Raw genomic sequence first — 19,920 nt, 5'->3', positions numbered from 1 at the left:
TACAGCCCGACTGAGGCCCTCGCAGGCGAAACCTGAGCCCCGTGGGGAGCAGGGGAGGCAGAAGTGTCCGTCTACCGGCTCAGCTGGCTGTCCTGGCCCCTCTCCATCTGGGGGGATGTGGGGAATTGGAGCCCTTGTCCTCCTGCTGTGGAATGGCTGGGGTGCTGCGGGGCCCCATCCTGGGTGTAAAACATCCCTGCTGATTGTGGGGGAGCTCAAGGTGAGCCCCTGCAGGCCCCCAGGTCCCACCTCTGCTGCTTCCTCAGCATTCCCAGCAGGGACCCTCCATCCCTGCTCACCCCCCATTGCTTCTGGGTAGGGATGCCGCCCAGGGAGCTTGTAGGGATCAGGGAGGGGCAGCTCCCCTTCCTGCAGGGTTTTGGCAAACGCTGCTCTGGATGGCAAAGCCCTCCCTGGGCAGTGCTGTGACCCAGCAGCCTGAGCCCCCTCTCCCCCTGCAGGTGACAGCTATGGGGTGCTGCCCCGGCCCTGCCGTGCTCTGGTGCTGCTGAACCCGCAGAGCGGCTCCGGCCGCGCCCTCGACGACTTCCAGGCCGTGGTGCAGCCCATGCTGGCCGAGGCTGAGATTGCCACCACCATCTTCATCACCGGTGAGTCTGCCAGCAGCTCCCTCCTCCTCCTTCTCCTCCTCCTCCTCCTCCTCCTCCTCCTCCTCCCTCTCCTCCCTTCCCTGGGATCTTACCTGGGCTCCTCCGATGGCCTCGTTCCTCCTGCATCACCGCAGCTCTGGGTCCTGTGGGTTGGTTGTGCTCAAGAGGGGTGAGAGCCTCGCCTCCTGAACCCCTGGCTGGGGTCACCATCTGGGGGGTGGCAGCAGGCAGACAGAGGGTGATCTCAAATCTCTCCACCTTCCCCCTGCAGAGAGACCCCACCACGCGCACGAGAAGGTGCGGGATGAGGACCTGTCGCAGTGGGACACGCTGGTGGTCATGTCTGGGGACGGGCTGCTGTACGAGGTGAGGGGCACCTTGGGGCGTCTGGGCTGGGCAGAGAGCCAGGAGAAGGGGGTGCCCGGGGCAGGAGCCAACCTCTGGTACGAGAAAGGCAGGCAGGGAATGGCAAAGGAGAGATGGCACCAGGCTTGGAGCAAAGCAGCCATGGCCTTCGTCCTGGCCTGGCCTGGGACACCGTGAGCTCTTTCCCCCTCAGCTGGATTCCTTGGGTGCCACGAACTCCTTCATCCCTGCAGGTGGTGAACGGGCTCATGGAGCGTCCGGACTGGAAGGACACCATGAAGAAGCCGCTGTGCATCCTGCCAGGAGGCTCTGGGAATGCCCTGGCTGCCTCCATCAACTACTATGCAGGGTGAGTCCTGGCCCCGTGGGGCACCTGCTGTCTGCACTGCACTGGCCAGCATACAGGGCTGTGCTGGCACCAGGTGGGGGAAGAGAAAGGCCATGCAGGGCTCTGGCCCAGGGGGAGGGTGCTGGGATGTCCAGGGGTGCCTGTCGGGGTCCTCACCTACCCACAGGCTGGTGTAGAACAGCCATGAGCATGGGATTGCATCCTTGTGTACCCACCTCCCCACACTCCCTTTCTCCTCTCTGGGCTCAGAGTCTGGTAAAGCTTTACCCTAAAGGATCCACCCCAGGCACAGCCAATCTTACTGTGGAGTGGGGGGATCAGGATTGCCATGACTCAGTACCCTCTTTCAGGAACTGGTTTATCCTTTCCACCCCCAGCTAAACCTCTCCCAGCAGCTGTCCCTGAGGGACACTGTCACCCAGCTGGGATATGTCCCAACCATGACAATAAGGGTTTGCAGGTGGATGTTGGGACAGCAGGAAGGGGCCCTGAGCTCCAAACTCACCCTCTCCATCCCCTCGCAGCTACGATCACGTCGCCAAGAAGAAGCTGCTGACGAATTGCACCTTCATCCTGTGCAAGGGGCTGCACACACAGATGGACCTGGTCTCACTGAGCACGGCCTCGGGCAAGCGCTTCTTCTCCTTCCTCGGCTTCGGCTGGGGCTTCATCTCGGACGTGGACATCGACAGCGAGAAGTACCGCTGGCTGGGCAGCGCCCGCTTCACCCTGGGCACCCTGCAGTGCCTGGCCAAGCTGCGGGTGTACCAGGGCCGCCTGTCCTACCTGCCCGCCGGCCCCGAGCAGGGCCCCTCCCCGGCCCCCAGGGACCCTTCCACGCCTGTCCCCAACGGCCAGGCCGGCCACGTCCTGCCGCCGGCGGGGACGGACGCGCCCGGTTCCCTGCCCACCGACTCGCTGCTGGCGCCGCTGGGGCAGGCGGTGCCGGCGCACTGGACCGTGGTCCCCGAGGAGGAGTTCGTCCTGGTCTACGCCATCTACCAGTCCCACCTGGGCACCAACCTGCTGATGGCACCGGCGGCCCGGCTGCACGACGGCTGCATCCACCTCTTCTACATGAAGGCCGGCATCAGCCGCGTGGCGCTGCTGAAGCTCTTCCTGGCCATGTCCAGGGGGACCCACCTGGACTTGAACTGTCCCCACCTGTGCTACGTCCCCGTCCGGGCGTTCCGCCTGGAGCCGCGGGTGGCCGCGGGCATCATGACGGTGGACGGCGAGGCCCTGGCGTGTGAGCCCGTGCAGGGCCAGATCCACGGCCGCCTCTGCCGCGTCGTCAGCGGCTCCTGAGCTCCGGGTTCGCCCTCCCTGCAGCGCTGAGCTGCCGGCACGGCCCAGCACGAGGGTGGCAGAGCCTTCCTCCCACTCAGGAACATCCCCCTCCTCCTCCTCCTCCTCCTCCCGTAGCAATAGGTCTTGGGGGCTGCGGGGCTCGTCCCCTCGCTTGCCCCCACGCTTAGCTTTACCCCCTCGGGGACAGCCATCAGCGCTGTCCCAAAAATGAGCCACGAGCCCCATCAGGTACTCGGTGCCGGCGAGACGCCAGCGTGTTTCATCCTGGTACGAGGTCCCGGTCCAGGCGGCTGCGCCGGCACAGCCCCGTCCCCTCCCCGGCTCGGACGCACACGGTGGCATTGCTCGTGTCCCCGCCCGCCGCGGAGCCAGTGCCACCCCCCCAGGGATGGTCAGGACCAATAGATCTAATACAGGAAACCGACTTTTTTTTTAAAGAATGTTTCTACCCAAAGCTTCCTGTTAGAAGCAGAGTTTATTCTTGTGATAAATGCAATAAATGTCTAGCGTTTGCAAAAAAAAAACCACAAAAAACCAAACCTCCCCCGGGTTTTAAATCCGAGCTCATGGCTGGTGTCAGGGGCAGGGCTGCGGTGCCGTCACCCTGGGCTGGGCTCACACGCAGATGTCAGGATGGGTTTAGCTCAGCGCCGTGGCCCTTCTCTCCCTGGCACCCTGGGGCCAAGACCAGCACGGAGCGATGGAACCAGGGGATGCTCCCAAGGGAGATGCCGAGGAGGCAGGACGTGGGGCATTGCTGCCACCCGCCCCGATTTTTGGGGTGTGTCGATGCCTCCCGGCTCAGCCTCACGCTGTGTCTGATCGAATCCAGGGAGCTCAGCCCTGCAGTGACACTTGGGGACATCTTGGGGAAGGTTCAGTGCCTCGGAGGGAGAGCAGGGAAAGTCTCATGGAAGAGGTTCAGGGAGGGGGTTGTTGGAGCCGAGGGGTTTGGCTTTCTGCCGGGAGTAGGGGCCCTGTGGGGCGCTCTCAAATCCCCTTTCCCGGGCAGTTCGGGGCCAGCTGGAGCCCTGCGACAGGTCCCTGCCCGGGGGCTCGCCTGGGGGGGATTACTCAGCCTGTTTGGTATAAAATTGCAGTAATTAAACCTCATTTACAGCGCTCAAGTACAAAGTAGGAGAGTAAACAGTGGTGGCTGTTTGCATTTATTCATCTGCAAACTATGCAATTAGGATGGCAGATCCGGGAAAGAAGAGCACGATTGTCCTCCCCCCCGGCCCCACTCGCTCATGGAGAGCCGAGTTCCTGTCCCTGAGCCAGCAGGGCAGGCGGCAGCTGGGAACCACCTCCCAGAATAAAGTTATTTCCCCCGTGGCTTTGGGCCAGGTGTAAAAACAGGCTGAGCAGTAACTCTCTAACCCTCTTGAGCTGCTGGAGGGAGAGCCCAGGGCAGGGGACACGCTCTGAGCTCTTGGCTGTGTCTGCCAAGTGACACAGCTCAGCAGAGCGGAGCCGTTCAGGCTCACAGCACCTGAAAGGCTCCCTGGAGTCTCCACCGGGAATGGCTGTGTGCCTCACAACAGCAGGTCGCCTTCGATCACCCTTGCCCTCCCCTTTCCCAGGTTTTGCTGCGCATCCTTTCCATCACCCATCTGCTTCCAAAACCTGTTAGACAGCAGCAACGGGCTGATCCTCCCATACAGCCCCTCGCTCCCGGCACCCGAGGGAGGTGGCAGAGCTGCCGCCCACCCCTCGAGAGGTCTGAACAACTCCTGCAAAGCCGTGAGTCTCAGCACACCGAGACACCGCTCCTGCAGCCAGAGGGGGTGAGGGAGGGCACCCACGGAGGGCAAACACGGCATCCCCCCCATCCAGCCCAGAGCCTGGCACAAGGGGTGGGCCGGAGAAGTGCCAGAAACGCGGCAGGGGGTGGGAAGGGAAAGAAAGAGACAGCAGTCAGAACTACTCACAGAGGCAAAATTTAATGGCAAGTCATCTTCCCTCCTTTATTACACCTTGGTTAGCCAAACAAAAAAAATCTGCAGGTAAAAAAAGTTTTAATGGTCACACAGCACTTTATACATATATCGTAAGCAACCAAGCATCCACATCTGCACGTGAACGACACACCTCTAAGCATGGCCTCAATAGTCAGGTCTGGGTTTTTTTTAATTCATTAAATACTGTACAGAATCAAGGCTACAAACTGATTTTGTAATGCTTCTTCCCCAACCCCAGCACTTAAAACAGTTACAGGCTGCTCTCATTTGTACATCACACAGTCGTGTAGCCAGTTTTAAGGCTAACAATATGCATCATGCTTTGGCTTTTTTTGTGTGTTTTTAAATTTTTTTTTTTTAAGGTTTTAGCCTTTTAAATTTTGTTACCCTTAAATATTACATACATACACAAAAAAATTACATAGCTGCAGTGTGCTCACCACCAACCTCATCACCCAGGAGCTTCACATTATCAAAAGCTTTAGAAAATTTGTAAACCTCTGTGCACGCTTGGGTTTGGGACAGCTGCAGAGAGCGAGCGATGCTGGGGGGAGCAGCATCCCAGTCCAGAAGGCCTCACACACCTCCTCGAAGGGAGCCCCAGCAGCCTGTGCAAAAGCTCTTGACAAGGATCAGAGACTTTTCGGGCGAGGGGGAGGACACGCTGCCTGCCCAGCCCCTGCCCTGTGAGATGAGAGGTGCAGAGAGTAAAGGGGGGGCACAGTGGAACCCTACAGCTCCTTCACCCCCAGAGGGTTTCTCCCTCCCTCCCTGTCCGATGGGGGCTCAGGGCAGCCACAGCCCGGCACTGGGGACAGAGGAGGTAGTGTCTGTGGATCACCAACCGTGGTTTTGCCTGGAAGAGGTTTAATCATTTGTGGAACCAGCCTCTCTGCCTGCCCTTCCCCTGCCCTGCAGCAGCAGCCTCACCCCTCGGCCCCGACACTCTGGAGACGCTCCCGTGCTCCGCTCAAAGGGATCCATTCATCGCAGAACGTGGCCGTGGCTGCAGCTCACACTGCCCTGCCCAGGGCTCTCAGCACTTCTGCACCCCAAAGCTGGGTCTGCCAGACCTCCCACCTGCCAGGCAGGGAGAGCTCCCAGTGCCAGAGCAGGGCCAGAGCCACTGCACAGGCAACCCACCCACAGACGGGACCTGGAGAGAGCTCAGCCCAGGTCTGCACTCACAGCCAAGCCCTGTGTCCTCCAGAGCACCGGGAGCAGCCTGTGCCTTCCAAAATCCCAGCAGTGTGGATGGGGACACTGGAAGGGCTTTGTGCAGCCACCCCTGGAGCATCGGGGGGCAGCTGGAAAGAGCAGGGAGCTGGAGGGGGGGATTGGGGCTGGTGGGTGCAGCCCTTGGTGTTTGAGGGAGCAGAAAGCACCATGCCAGCATGTGGCATTCTCCTGCTGTTCCTTGTTTCTAACTGAGGCCAGACCCTGGCCTGGGGTGAGGGGAGGAGGCCACAGCCATACTGAGCAAGAGCAAAGGAGAGCTTTGGCTCCATCCTTACTTCTGGCAGAGCCATCTGCTCAGCTCGACTGGTCCCCAGGAAGCCTGGCACCACTGTCTCCCTGTGCAGCTGGAAGGACCAATGGACTCTCCCTGACAGACTGTGCTCCACATGGATGCTAAATGGGTGCCTCTCCCATGCCTGAACACTGGGCAAAGGCAGTAGTGTTGGAGTGTGACCTCTCAGCTCTAGAAGCAAAGGTAAGTGTCTGCAGACAGGACCAGAGGCCTGGGGAAGGTGTCTTGACCACGGGACTCTGGCAAGTCACTGCTTCAAAAAGTGCTCATGGTCACCAGCTCAGGCTGCTGAGGCACTGCCTGCCCTCACCAGCTGTTTCCCAGAGCTTCCAGCAGTGCTGTGGTTGGGATTAGGGACAGGAGGTGCTGTGCCCACAACACTGCTGAGCAGAGCTGACCCACCCCAGGAAACAGCTGGCGAGGGAAGGAGCTGATAACAGCCCACACCAGTGTCTGATGTAACAGCACAGGAACCGCCACAAACTGCTGCTGCTGCAACAGGGCCTCACCACGACACGGCAGCTCCTTCCCTTGGCTCAAACCGCTCCGGAACACCCCTGCACAGCTGGATGAGGGAGCAGCAGCCATGCCAGGTCCATCCAGACTCCTGCCAGACCTACAAAAGGATCATTTGCTGCTGCCTGCCCGGATGAGGCTGGGATCCAGGGTGGGTGTAGTGCTGTGTGACAGCCGGGATGGCTGGGAACAAAAGATGTGGATACCTAAGCAAGAAACGAGGGCAGAACCCTGAATCCCATGTATTTCTAGAAGACAGGCATGCATGGTGGGGAAAAGGGAAGTTTGCCTTACTCTGGAGAAAAAGAAGTGGGGATGGCTAGACTTGCTTCCAGGAGAACGACTGGAAGTTGCAGAACTGGATGGAAACCCCGCAGCACTACCAGGGCAGCATGAGAGCCAGTGCAGAGCTCTGGCCCTGCCTACCAATCCCAACTGGAAGAACCTTGTAGCTATCAGTGAACAACTAAGACTAGAGCAACTCTGTATGGTGTAGACAACGCCAATGCAACACAATCCAATGTCTAAGTACAGATAAGCTGGGGTAGACTTCATAGAACCCATGGGAACGCCGAGAAAAATGAAAGACTGGGAGGGCATTGCCCTTCATTTCCAGAAACTACAGCAATCCCTTCTTCTGGCTGGAACCCCACCAGAAAAAACTGCTGGGTGTAGCACTGGGTGGGAAGAGTCCTTGTGTGGAAAGGTGCCCCAAGATGAAAGTGCAGAGGGAACGTGGCTGCAAGACTGCTTCTGTGCAGGTCTCAAATCTTACCATTGCAGGGTCAAACTTGCAAGAAGAGCACGTACATGGGACAGGGGGAAGGAAAAGGGGCTGGGGGCAAAGAGTTATTCATGCTTAGACAAACCTTTCCTCAGAGGAGCAATCAGGCCTACCACCTTCTTTGGAACAAACCAAGCTGAGGAAGAAAAGCTGGAAGGAGAAGCCAGTTGATTGGTAACAGCATTTGCCAATTTACTTTCTGCTGCTTTCCCTTCTCCCCTGCACCTGCCTGTCCCTATCCTGATGGTTTATTTGTCCTCTGTCCACTCTGGGATGTTGGCCCCTGCTAAGGCAGCCCGGTACTGCTGCAAGACACCGCGGATGCTTTTAATGAACCCCTTGGACAAAGGGAAGAGGGGGAACCCAATATCAGGGTAACCGCTCTTCTCCGGCAGGAAACTCCTGTAGCTCTTTCTCCGTTTCTTTGGTTTCACGCTGGGCTGCGCGGCAGAGTCCGGGGCAGCCTTCCCCTCGTCCGTTCGGTCTCTGGCCAGGTCCCCCCTGGCTTGGCCTGTGCTCTCCGAGTCTGAGTACTGTTGGAGGTCACCGGCGTTGGGCGTCGGGGTCGTGAACTCCAACTCGTCCAGCTCCTCCTTCCCATCGAGCGCCGAGTCGGACAGTTCGGCGGCCGCCCCCTGCTCCGAGCTGCTGCCGTACCCCGCCAGCGACCCCGCAGCGTCTCCGGGGCTCTCGGCCAGGGCGGCACCGGCGGGGAGGGGGGAGGCAGAATACGCCCCGTTGGCCTGTTCGTGGCTGCGCTCCACCAGCTCGTTCGTCTCCAGCCAGGACTCGATGCGGGACACCAGGCGCCAGCCGTGGCAGCGGAAGTGCTCCCGGATCTCGTGCTCAAAGACCTCCACGGGCCGGCGCAGCAGCTGCATCATGGACTGCACCACCCGGATCAGCGTCATCTCGTTGTAGCAGCGGCTGTTCTCGTAGCCCTCCTGCAGCCCCCGGTCGCTGTCAAAGCCCGCCTCGTTGTAGTAGGGCTCGTTCACCAGGATGAGACCTGCCGGGACAAAGGGACACCGAGGTGTTAAGGGAGGAACACCACTGGGAATCGCCATCCCAGGCAGGCGCTGCTGGGCCACGACTGCTGCCAAGGCAGCAGAGAGCGAGGGTCAAGCAGGCAGCAGAGGCCAGGCTGAACAACTAGAACCTGCAGGATGCAAAGGACTGGTGTCGCAAGAGGAGCATCATGTGATGTGGTGGGGACCTCGGACACCACAGGGAGTGGCATCCAAGATCCTTGGCTGGCAAGAACAGTCCTCCACCAGCATGATGCAGAGGGCACACAACAGCAGAGGTCAAAAGGGCAGCAGGGGAGAGGTTTCACAGCTCCTTTTCCTTCCCTCCCACTCCCCTCCTTTAAAAAAAAAAAACCACAAACACACCCAAAGCTTTTTTTTCCTCCTCCTCTTAATCAGAACCAAGGCCAATCTTCAGTAACAGGCTTTGAGCTGGCCAGGTCCTGCCCTGTCCAGCACAGTCCCTTCAGACAGTGGAGTTCTGAGACAGAGAATACTGTGACAAGTCACCCATACCAAGATTTCTCTTGCTTGTTTCTGGTCTAATGAAATTACACGTATGTAGCAACAGCACCGGTGCTGCCAGGCTGCTGGCAGCCTGCCACAAACTGCATTAGAGCTGGAGGAGGTGAGATCATAAGTCTCCCAAAGCCCAGGCAGCAGGAGAGCAGGTCTTTCTCTAGCACCAAGTTGCTCCAGTAAAACATTTAGTATTTAATTTTCTAAATTTGGATCCTTGGCTTTGTAAATGAGAAAAGGCTTTTCTTGTGGTGTGCTTCCCCCACAGGAGGATACAGGTGGACTGTGGGGGTTCAGGGAGCAGGAGTTGCCTGCTGACTCGAGGCAGAAACCCTTGCTCTGTGTCAAAGGTTTCACATCACAGGGCTCCCTTGAACAGAAAGTTGTCCGTGAGGAAGCTCTGTGATTTAGTCTGTCTGCTCTCAAAATGGATAGGGCAGAGCAAAGGCCCATGGCAGGAAGCCCTGGGGCTCGTCTAGGCACACCCCTGATTATTCTCTGCTTTGGAAGGAGCATAAACACCAGCATCATGTGCAAAACATGCCCCATGTAGGATGGGCGGGTGACTCAGTGGGGATAAAAAAAAAAGTCCTGCAAACGAGGCCCAGTTTAGCAACTTCAACTAACTTTGGTAACTGGCTGAGGACACAGTGGTTCACCTTTGTCAGCTCAGAGCAACAAGCAGACCAGCTCTGTGCTTGGCTGCTGCAGTGAGAAGAAGGGAAGGCATTGTGTCAGAGCCCTGGGATGCAGCCAAAACTCTGGGCATGAGAAAAGCTGGCACCTGCTTCCACCGCTCAAGTGGAGAGATAAGGACACTGCTTTGTCCACCAAGGTGAGAGCAGAAGGCAGCACTAATCTGACTGGGGTGGCAGATCCCAACTGTGTGCCCCCCACAGCCAACATCCCCTCCTCCCACCACCTCTTCCTGTCCCACAGGCTCAGCAGGAGCATTTACCTTGGATGGAGATGAGTACTTGAAGGAGACTGGATTTACTGGTCCACCTTTCTGTCCCCTGAAATGCACACACAAATGTGTTAAAGGGCTGAAGCACCACCAGTTTGCCCTGTGACAATGGTCAGATGAAGTGAGGCCCCAGTTCCTCTGCATTCCTGTTGCTGACAGCCTGTGGCTCACAGCAGGAACAAGGAACTGACTCCACAAGCACGTGATGTACTGGTGTCCCATCTCAACAACCCATCTCTCCGTTATTTTTTTTACCAGCACCACACCCCATCAGGCCAGATCTGCCTGGAACAGTGTAACCCTACACACCAGGCATCAGCTCCAACCCCTCCCCAGCTGCCTTGTCCATCTACCTGCTCATAACACATAATGTCCCTGGCTCCCTGTTTATTCCAAGTTTTCAGCTGGACTTTGTACCATGCTGCAGGATTTGTCTACAATGTGGGAGACAGGGACCTAAGCAACAGGATACACCCCATGCTGGTGTTGGCACCTCTGCTATGGCACAGCCTGGCTTCTGACCACAGGCTTCTCATTGAGGAAGAACAGACAAGCCAAATACAGATCCAGAAAAAGCCAAACTATACCAGTTACCTGCTCCAGGCACCTAAAACAGAGCCCAAAACCACCCCCAGCTCAAGCATCACCCGAGACCAGAAGTCACCCAGGTCTGGTAGGAAGCGACTTGTTCCAAAAGCAGCTCAGCACAATCCCTGCTTCCCAAAGACAGGTGGATGACAGCATTACCTTGCCTATCCACGTCCCCAGGAGGCTGACACACACTTTGCCATTGTCATACAGGTTGGGATTCAGTCTCCCACTGCACTGGGAGAGGTAGCGGAAGAGAGGTGGGACCGCAGGGTAAATGTTGGGGAGCTGGATGTCAAAGAGAAAGAGTCCATCTTCATAGGGCGTGCGTGTGGGCCCTTTGATAAGTGCTGAGAAGAGATCCTGTGGGGAGAGGCAGCAGGTCAGACACCGGGAAACATCCTCTTACCTTGCAAGGGCTGTATTTATGCACAGGGAGAGAAGGGATGTGATTAACTCAGCCCTCATAAGAGTCAGCTCAAGCAACACATCTCGGGGCACCTTCCCCCTAGAAACTGCACTCAAGCCTTTGGATCTGCAGCAGGGCTTCAGGGATGGCCAAAATCCCCAAGCTGCTCACTGCTGACACCAGCCCCTTGCTGGCTGCCTGCCTGTCTTCCTGCTCAGCACCCGGAACCGGCTCCCTGCAACCAGGAGCTCCTTGTTTGGCCACCCTGACTCGGGGAATGCAAAAGCAGCCGGTTTGGGTAATTACAGCCCTGTTTCACATGCTGCACACATTCCTGCAGCTCTAATGCACTGGATTAAGGCTAAGCAGGGAATTCCAAAGAAAGTGATCCGGATGCTGAGCCCAGCACTAACACAGAGGCATTTGAGAGCAGGCACTTGCCATTCGATCCTCGAAGGTTTTAACCATGATGCCATCGGGTAGGGAGGTGGCCAGGAGAGCCATCTCCTTCCGCACGGTGCTGAAGAACTTCTTTGCTTCTGGGGGCTGGAACTCCATTTTCTTGAAGGCATGGGAATCTGTGGGGCAAGGAAGAGAACAGGATTACAGCCTGCCTTTGGAAACTGCCACAGGTTCTTTGTGAAGATAGATCTGATCATGTGTAATATGCATTGTGAGGAAGAGAGGAGTTAACTTGCTTTGGTGCTGAGCCAGGAGGCAGGAGAGATTATTTGATGTTTCCCACACGGTACAGCAGCCACAACCTGCATCTCCTGTTCTCAGAGTCCTAACACAATGCTGTCCCTATGCCCACAGCCAGGATAACCCCACAAAGAGATGGCTTTTTCTCTGCCAAACCGAAGCACAGCTCTCCTTTTTCCTTTATACACACCTGCAGGTTCAGAACAGTTTGTCCACCTTTCTCTCTCAAGTCTGGTCTGGCTGTACCATGAGCACCTTGGGCTCTGCTGTCACCAATGTTCCACACAACCAGATGCTATTTGTTATTTCTGGCCATTAACATTGGCACCACTCACCCACCAAGGACATCCAGCCCAAGAACACCAGCTGTCCCTGCTCTGCTTCTCAGCCAACTCAACCAAAAAAAGCCTGAACAAACCCTGCAACTTTCAAGGAAGTCTCTGCAGCCCTCCTACATTAGTTACCAGTGTGGAAAAGAGGGAAGCACACTTCTGAGGCTTGAGGAGGTGCAACAGAGCCTAGAGACACCATGACACAAGAGACAGTCACCTAGGGACACTAAAAGCCAGGTTTGGGTCCCAGAGCACACTGTGCTACAGAAGTTGTGGTAATTTCTCATCCCTGGTTAATGAGCTGTGGAAACAACCAGGAAGAAGAAAATACACAATCCAAAAGGCCTTGAAGCAAAGGTTTTGGAGAAAAACACTGCAGGACAGCAACGAAGGACAGAGCATCCCACACTCACCTGGAGCATACTCCAACACAGAGAACACTTCTCCCTTGGCACTGGTGAAGGTGACTCCAGGTTTGCCTCCACTCTGCTGGCAGAGCACTGGTGTCTCACTGGGCCACTCTGACCTCACCGGTGTCTGTGCCTCTGCTTTTTCTTCCTTCTTCTCTGTCTCCACCATGGCTTCCATCTTTTCCTCCTCAGCAATAGCCACATTATCCAAGGTCTTCTTGAGATTTTCCTGCAGCTTTTTAATATCATCCAAGAACTTCTTCTCCCGAGTGGGTTTTTCCAGCTCCACAGTTGGGGAGGTGGGAGAGCCAGTCAGCAGCTGCTCCACAGTCATATTTTTCAGGCTTTCCAAGATCTTGATGGCCTCCTTTAGCTCCCGGAAGCTCTTCGGGGTTCCGTCCTTGCCACCTTTCTCTGTAGCAAGATCTGCAACTGCCATAGCCACAGCTCCCTGGACTTGCTCCTCTACTTTTTTCACCTCCTCTGCTGCTGGCTCCTCAGGCTCAAAGTCCTCAATTTTCGGGTGGTCATCATCCATGAGGCCATTGTCTGTCTCCCAGCTGTCACTTTCATCCTCCCACTCCGAGGATGCCCCGCTGGTGCTGCCATCCACAGAATCATAGTCTGACTCCTCAATTTCTGATTCGATGTTGTACAAGTGCTAAAGGAGAGCAGAGTTACGTGAGACTAAGGGTGAGGCACAGAGTTTTAGTTGTTTTTAAAAGCAAGCCATGAAAAAGGAGCTTCCATCTGGGATTGGCTGGGCTGTTTCAAACCCTTCCATCTATAAAGGGCTGACTTGCACAGATTATGAAACCACACAGCCCCACTGTTCAAAGTATTGGGGGGTTACTAGGGCAGGTTTTCAGTGGGCTGTAGCCATCCTAGTGTCTGGGATCCAGTCAGGGACAACAGACAGGTGCCAAAAAACTATCTGGATGCCCCAGGGTTTCTGAACACAGAGCTAGTTCAGAAGGTATTTGGTATCATATAAGGAGTTAGTATTTCTGGTCCTGCTTTTGCACCAGGAACTGTGTTGGCACAGAGCCCTAGTTTGGCTGCCACTCCATCCTTCCACAGAGACAATGCTGGAACTAGGAACGCATTCCCATACCAGCTTTCCTTTTCTGTGGCACACACTACTTGCTGTCAGAGCCTTGCTACGCTGCTTTAGCTGTTATATGTGGCTACTGCTTAAAATTCAGCTGGGACAATGAAGCCTCACCCAAGCTGCTGAATAAGCTCTTACATAAAATGTTCTCTTCCCCTTGACTACTGGAAGCTGAACCCATCCCCACTCCATCCAGCCTCACCTTCTACAACCTGCTTTTGCACATGCTACGTCTCTCACAAGGTCCTGCTGCAGAGGTTTTCAGGTAAGAGCACCAACACAGAACCAGGGGAGCAAGAGCACCTTTACAGGGTTGTGTTTGGAGTTACAAGATGGGAGCATTTTATCCACACACTTTTAACACTTGAGTGACAGCCCAAAAATCCTCTTAATGTGGCAAGATATGACCCCAGAGGCTAAAGCACATGGACACTCAGTCATCTTGTCAAAGCCTTCAACTGAACCAGCACTGTTGAGCCAGTCCTGTGCCAGTCAGAGACAGGCAGCCAGTAGAGGTTAGTTGGGTTCAACACAAGTGACTGCAGGCAGGAAAAGCCATCAAAACTCACTGCCCTCAAAGCTAATCCAAATCTGAATTGGAAAGTTAATTAGCCAGTTATACCATCTTTATTTTTAGAGCTGAGAAAAAGCACCCAGACAGCTTGTCTCTGGGCACATGGTCAGGCATTGATAAATCACGGTTTTACCAACTGATAATTCCTGCTCCTGACATTTCCCCGACTCCCATAATTACGCAGACGAGCAGAATCGAAGGGACTGGCGTGACACAGCAGGAGCTGCTGCAGAGCCCCGGCACCGCAGTGTGAGAACAGCCCTTTGTGGAGCACACATCAGACCTCTGATTGTGCCTGTGATCCAAGCACATGTGACAACAGGGGGAAGGGAGACAGCAGCCTGCTTTGTATGGCTCCAGTCCACTGCCATAGTGCGGGCATTGACTATTCTACTGTAATTAATGCAGAGCTGCTGGGTTTAAAAAGAAATCTTGATCAAGTGCTTTGTACTCGCAGAAGGCATCTCTGCAGCGGAGGCAGTGGTGTCACTGCCACAGTGATGGAGATGGGACCCTACAGATACAGGTCGGCTCCTATCTTTAGGCTGTCTGCCTTAATCCAAGGAAACAAGGAGACAAGACAAGGGATGAAACTGTATGGGGAATAGTGAGCACAATTACAAGACAGTACAACAAAAAACTCAGAGCAATGCAGAAACCACGGGGGTGCAGTGGATTAGCAGTGTGGCTGTATCTGTATTTTTAAGCTTGCACTCAACCCTTTTCCCTCCCTGCCCTGGGATAGGATTCGGGTCTGATCCCTAGGTTAGCTAAGGTGACAACTTGTGGCTCTAGCCCAGCCCCTGGAGGAGCTTCTTTAGCCAAAAAAACCCACTATGGTGCCATTTCACAAGCAAGACAGAACATGCAACAGTCTTTCAGCAGTGCCTTGGTTGGGCAATGCACCAACCCGGGCTCCAGTTAGAACAGATGATCCCTGAGCTCTGCAGAGCAGCAGGTGCTGGAGGCTAAGGACAGGGCTGTGGGCAGAGCTGTGAGTATGCAGTGCATGTGTGAAGGCAAAGCCCAGGCTTTCCTATTCTCTAAATAGAAGAGCAGTGATGACCAATTAGTTGCCCAGACCTCCTGACAGCAGATGGATTTTCCTGTGCTAACAGAACTGGGAAGCCGCCCTGCCGTATGGGAACGCAGCAATCAATAGAGCAAGATTCCCTTACCCAGGAATCATCCAGGATTTAAATCCAAGAGTCGTCACTCAGCTAAAAATTACAGGGATATTGTGAGCTGGAACAGGACCTCACCTGAGGCAGAATGATAGTCTTGGAGTTATCTGCCCACACCACTTCCACCTTACTGCTGACATCCACACGAGCCACCTGTCCAACAGAAGGCTGTGGAGACAAGAGTGGTTTGTCAGTCCTTTTTCTTTCCCAGGTACTTCATGCACAAGCAGGAAGGTTTTGACCAACACACGCTCCCTAGCTGGAGAGCCACTTAAAGTAACACTTGCATCCTACACGTAGAAACCACACAACACTGCCACGGAGATGGGGAAAGCTCCCCTCAAGGAGCAGGGCACCAGCAGAGCTGGTCTGGCAGGAGATCCTGATCTGTGATCAGGACCAGCGGCCTTTCTGCAGGCAGCAGGGCTGGGGCTGTGCCAGCAAGGGACAGGAATTTCATGGAATGGGGGTGCCCTCTAGTGGGGTGCCCTCAGCTCCCCCCTCCCCAGCACCGGGGGCTCCCCACAGAGCACAGGCATGAACAGACAAGTTGCAGCTGCTCAGGGTGTGCACAGTAAGGAGCACCTTGCCCTGGCAGCAGGTTATTTAGGTCAGCTGAGCAGGCTGGGATGTTGTTTCACGCTGCTGAAACTAGAACTGCAGTAAGGGCTGCACTATACCTTTTAACCCTTTTTTAGGGCAGCAGGCTCAAAAGCTGCAGGTCTCCCTCCACAGTAAGGGTGTTTCCTAGCAAAGGGTGTATCCTCTACAATATAAACTGTTCCCTCTTCCTCCCCAGGAGATCGCTCAGCTCAACAAAATTAACATGTACATAACTCAGGTGAAACCCAGAACTCCAGTCTTCTGTTGCCAAGTGAAACTGGTTTCATGACAAATCCACCTTCACTATTGCTCAGGAGCCCACAGAATATCCTTTTATTACAAGTTACTCTGAAATCCTAAGCAAGAGTTTGATTAAAAGCCCTCAGGCTTATGTTCAGTTCTTGTCTCAACTTCACTCTTGCTCTGCTGCAGACTGTCATCAAGGTCAAAGGATTTCAAGGTTACATCTCCACCAGACAGAGATCTGATGTGTTACTCATGACAGCAGGGAACACTGATACGAAATTAGCAAGCTAGGGAGTTTAGGATGCCCCTGTGGGGCCTAAAGCCCTCCTACTGACTCTTTTAAGTGTCTCCACCAATACTTGGTGACAATGTGGTCAGCTAACTGTGCCCAGGACCCACCTCGTCTTCCTTGGCCGCGGCTCCGTCCGAATTGCCGATCCGGATCACGATGTCAGTCGTGCGGAAGCGAAAGTCCGGATGATCAGCAATGTCATACACGCTCACATCCTCCTCCTCCCCGATCAGCTGCACCGGAGACAGAACGATGTGTCAGCCCCAGGATGCTGCACTGACCCCCACAGCACACCTTCAGCACTTCAAAGTACTTTGTGTTATATTTTGTCCATTTTCAGCTGCTCCAACAGCCTGCAAGGAGCTGCTCCTGTCCCTTCCTGTCACCTCATCCCTGTAGCACGTCAGTCAAGGCACAACAATGAAAGGAAGCAGATATTCTGTCTCATCTGCTCACCTCACCTTTACTTCAGGTTCCACATCACCATGAGGATGAGACATGCAAGCACAGTGTTTTATTCCCTTCCAAACACCCGGATTTCTCAAAGCAGTTCGCTGGGGCCCAAAGGGTCACAGTTTACTTTTGAAACGATCCAAGGCAACAAGAAGTATATGACTGCAAAAAGCTTGTCACTTAATGGGAAACATCTTTCCTTTGATTTCTCCTGGAGAAAGAGAGCTACGAGCTCACAAATAATGAGAAATGGGTAAAGAGGAGCACAACCCCAGGCCAGACTGATGTTCTGCTTCTGGATGTGAAGGGCCCTGCTCAGCTATGACAATAAGGTCCTAGCCTAAGGCAGAAAGCAGAACACCAGTTTTGTTCAAGTCCCCCTCTCATCTCCAGCTAGGTTTAAGTCTGTCAAGACTCTGGAAAATAGTGTTCCTACAAACCCCAAGAAAAAGGCATTAGGCTGACTATGGGCAATGGCACTTGGCAGAAGCAAGCATGACAACTTGCAATAGATTAATCCTCTTTCAGTGAACTAGCAAGGACATGGGGAGGAAAAATTCTTAGAGTGAACTCAAGAAATCAACTGCCCGTGAAAGCTTCAGGAAAAAAAAAATCTTCATCCATACCAGAGCCTGATGGTTACCACTGGATGTAAACTCTGCTTGCTCTTCACTGCCTTGCAGACATCTATGAATATGAAGTGACATCACTCTAGCTAAGCCTCTCAGTCCCAAAAGCACATTGCTGTTCCCATCCTCAAGGACACACTCCAGTACAGAACTGATTCCCACACTTATCTGTGTTTATCTGTGAAGCTTGTGCTTTTTTGTGGCTGCTTTTCTCCTAGCTGGTTCCTGCAGGCACTCACCTCCACATCATCTCCACTGGATTTCAGCTTGAACCACTTCACCACACAGGTACGGCCGATATGGTCCCCAGACTGCACCACTCCATATAACCCGGGGTCCTGGGAGCTCTGACCTTTGGGTCACAAGGGTGGAGAAGAAAACAGACAAATCAGGCAAAGGAGCACAGGCTTTGCTCAGTGACTGAGGCTGTCAGCTCCCAGGCTCTCATGGCTGATGCCTTCCATTTGTGAATGGCATGAGGAAAAACAGTTCTTCCCACACAGTCAAAATTGTTGCCAAACTAGATCGGTAGAGCTGGAGCTGATGGGTAACTTCAGTTTCCTCAGACTACGTCCAACCCAGAAGACCAGTCAGAGTATTACTCACGGGAAATGGCCACGAAAAACAGCCTCTGTTTTTGCTAAGCCAGCTTTTCTGCTCCCCAACCTGACAGTATCTTCTACTCCCCCACTGTTGAGGGTCTACCCCCACTAGAAAAGGAGTTGAGAGCCAGAATATGTGTCACCAGTATTTCATCCAAAAGTTCCAAGTCTCCTTGAACATGTAACCTTCACTAGCATCAACAATTTGTTTGGTGAAGAGAAGGGATTCAAGAAGATGCCTCTGGATCCCAAAACTCCTCATGAAAAAAATGGGAGAGTCATGATAAACCAGCCACACAGAGAAAGCAGCCTGAGGTGAGCTGTTCATTTCTCCCCTCATTCTGTGAGAGAGCTCAGAGCTATTGGCACTTTCAAGGAGAAGCTGGGCCACCCCTGCTCTGCAGAAATACTGAAAATCCTAGCTTGGCTCCTTGGCATTTATTCTTTCCACATCTTGCCTATTGTCACAGTTCAACTTTGGTATGTAAATAAAGGCTCTCTGCTGCCATTCATGTTAAGGCAGCTGAATCACTGCCACCCCTGGTAGGTGCCCACCTCAAGTGAGCACTAACAGCTACTTAAAAAGAGTGACTGTACACGAGGGGATCCAGACTGAACAATACTTTGCAATTAAAAGCACGTTTGTTCCCCGGGAGCATTGTTTGGACACCCAATACCTCTTTTGTCCACCACGAAATCGCCGGGGCAGAACTCGTTGTTGTCCAGATGATGGACCGGGATGAGTTCGTTGGAGCGGATGTTTGTCTCCACGGTGCCGTCCTGCCACATCACGTCAGCTGAAGTCATCGTGGTCACCACTTCCACAGCAACCCTGGGAACACAGAGAGGCAGCGAGTTACCAAAGGGAACGTGATGCTGCCAACATCAGGAACCAAGATGGATCTCAGCAACGCAAAGGTACACGGGTCAGCAAGTCAGGAAAACCCACCTAGGCCCCGTGGAAGCAGCTACACAGCAGGCTTTGTTTTAATGGGTTCTCAACCCCTGCAGATGTTACACTGCTGCAAGTCTATACTGAAGGAGGACTGACTTTCCAGGGAGCTGATGCTGAGCTCTCTTTTGTTCCTTATGGAGCTAATTAATATCTACCAGCACTCACTTTCTAGCCCTGGCAGAGGCACAACAGAACATTCAAATACTTTGAGAGTTAAGATCTTCTCCACTGGAGCACCTTCCAGCCTGGCAGCTCTGAGGAGTCTTTGAAACTAGAAGAGCATGGGACTGGAAAGATAAAGCACCACAGCCCTTCCAGAGAGAACAAACAAAACAAAAAGAAAATAGGCAACACATTGAATATGGGTAAAGCAGAAGGATTTTGTTTAAAAAGAGAAAAGTGTCCTTCCCAGCTGTTCAAACACATACATATGTCTCTGCATCTCAGAAATTAAACCCAAACATGCCACAATGGACCACATGCTGGTTTTCTGCTGTGGGGCTTCACAGGGATTCCTGAGGAGGCAAAGTGCTTGGGGCAGGAGGGACAGAGCTGCAGCCTAGCTGGACAGACTCTTCTCACGAGCCCTCTGCTATTTTCATCTCTCCTACAGCACAGAACAAACCAAATCCCATGCTGACTTTAAATCTCCCCTTTATTTTGTTGGCCAGGCCTTCCAGAATAACACAAGTGCTGGGTTTATGTTGGTTTCAAGTCAAACCGTAAAGACAACACAATAGGCACACAGCTGTTTGCTCCCAGCTCTGCTTTCATGAATGTCAGAGAAATATTTTTAAGTGGAAATATGAAGTTTCTAGTAGGGCCAGCACTCAGTAGCAGAAATTATCAGAGAAGGGTCTGTAATGGGCCAAGCGTGGTGGGTGATA

The 19,920-nt window shown here is 54.0% G+C and overlaps 2 protein-coding genes across 2 annotated transcripts in view; one reads left to right on the top strand and one right to left on the bottom strand.

The window, feature by feature from the left end:
* The first annotated feature begins 485 nt into the window (after nucleotides 1-485).
* Nucleotides 486-3,163, top strand: SPHK1 (sphingosine kinase 1). The gene is made up of 4 exons (XM_029960134.1): nucleotides 486-611; nucleotides 883-977; nucleotides 1,211-1,326; nucleotides 1,851-3,163. The coding sequence occupies exons 1-4, from the start codon at nucleotides 569-571 to the stop codon at nucleotides 2,632-2,634; spliced, it is 1,038 nt and encodes a 345-aa protein (XP_029815994.1). The 5' UTR covers nucleotides 486-568; the 3' UTR covers nucleotides 2,635-3,163.
* A 1,398-nt stretch (nucleotides 3,164-4,561) lies between these two features.
* The window catches only part of UBE2O (ubiquitin conjugating enzyme E2 O), a 29,020-nt gene continuing 13,661 nt past the window's right edge, over nucleotides 4,562-19,920 (bottom strand). Inside the window, exons 9-17 of the mRNA XM_025895139.2 lie at nucleotides 18,756-18,910; nucleotides 17,716-17,828; nucleotides 16,502-16,627; nucleotides 15,332-15,421; nucleotides 12,388-13,045; nucleotides 11,382-11,518; nucleotides 10,691-10,894; nucleotides 9,935-9,992; nucleotides 4,562-8,438 (exon numbers count right to left, since the gene is read on the bottom strand). Coding sequence (XP_025750924.2) covers nucleotides 7,678-8,438; nucleotides 9,935-9,992; nucleotides 10,691-10,894; nucleotides 11,382-11,518; nucleotides 12,388-13,045; nucleotides 15,332-15,421; nucleotides 16,502-16,627; nucleotides 17,716-17,828; nucleotides 18,756-18,910 — 2,302 coding nt within the window. The 3' untranslated portion in view covers nucleotides 4,562-7,677. The remainder of the gene's footprint in view (nucleotides 8,439-9,934; nucleotides 9,993-10,690; nucleotides 10,895-11,381; nucleotides 11,519-12,387; nucleotides 13,046-15,331; nucleotides 15,422-16,501; nucleotides 16,628-17,715; nucleotides 17,829-18,755; nucleotides 18,911-19,920) is intronic.

This window comes from Manacus vitellinus, unplaced genomic scaffold (assembly GCF_001715985.3).
Source record: "Manacus vitellinus isolate BGI_N305 unplaced genomic scaffold, ASM171598v3 scaffold_24_pilon, whole genome shotgun sequence".
In the NCBI taxonomy this organism is placed as follows: Eukaryota; Metazoa; Chordata; class Aves; order Passeriformes; family Pipridae; genus Manacus; species Manacus vitellinus.
This window is presented reverse-complemented; position numbering and strand designations above follow the sequence as displayed.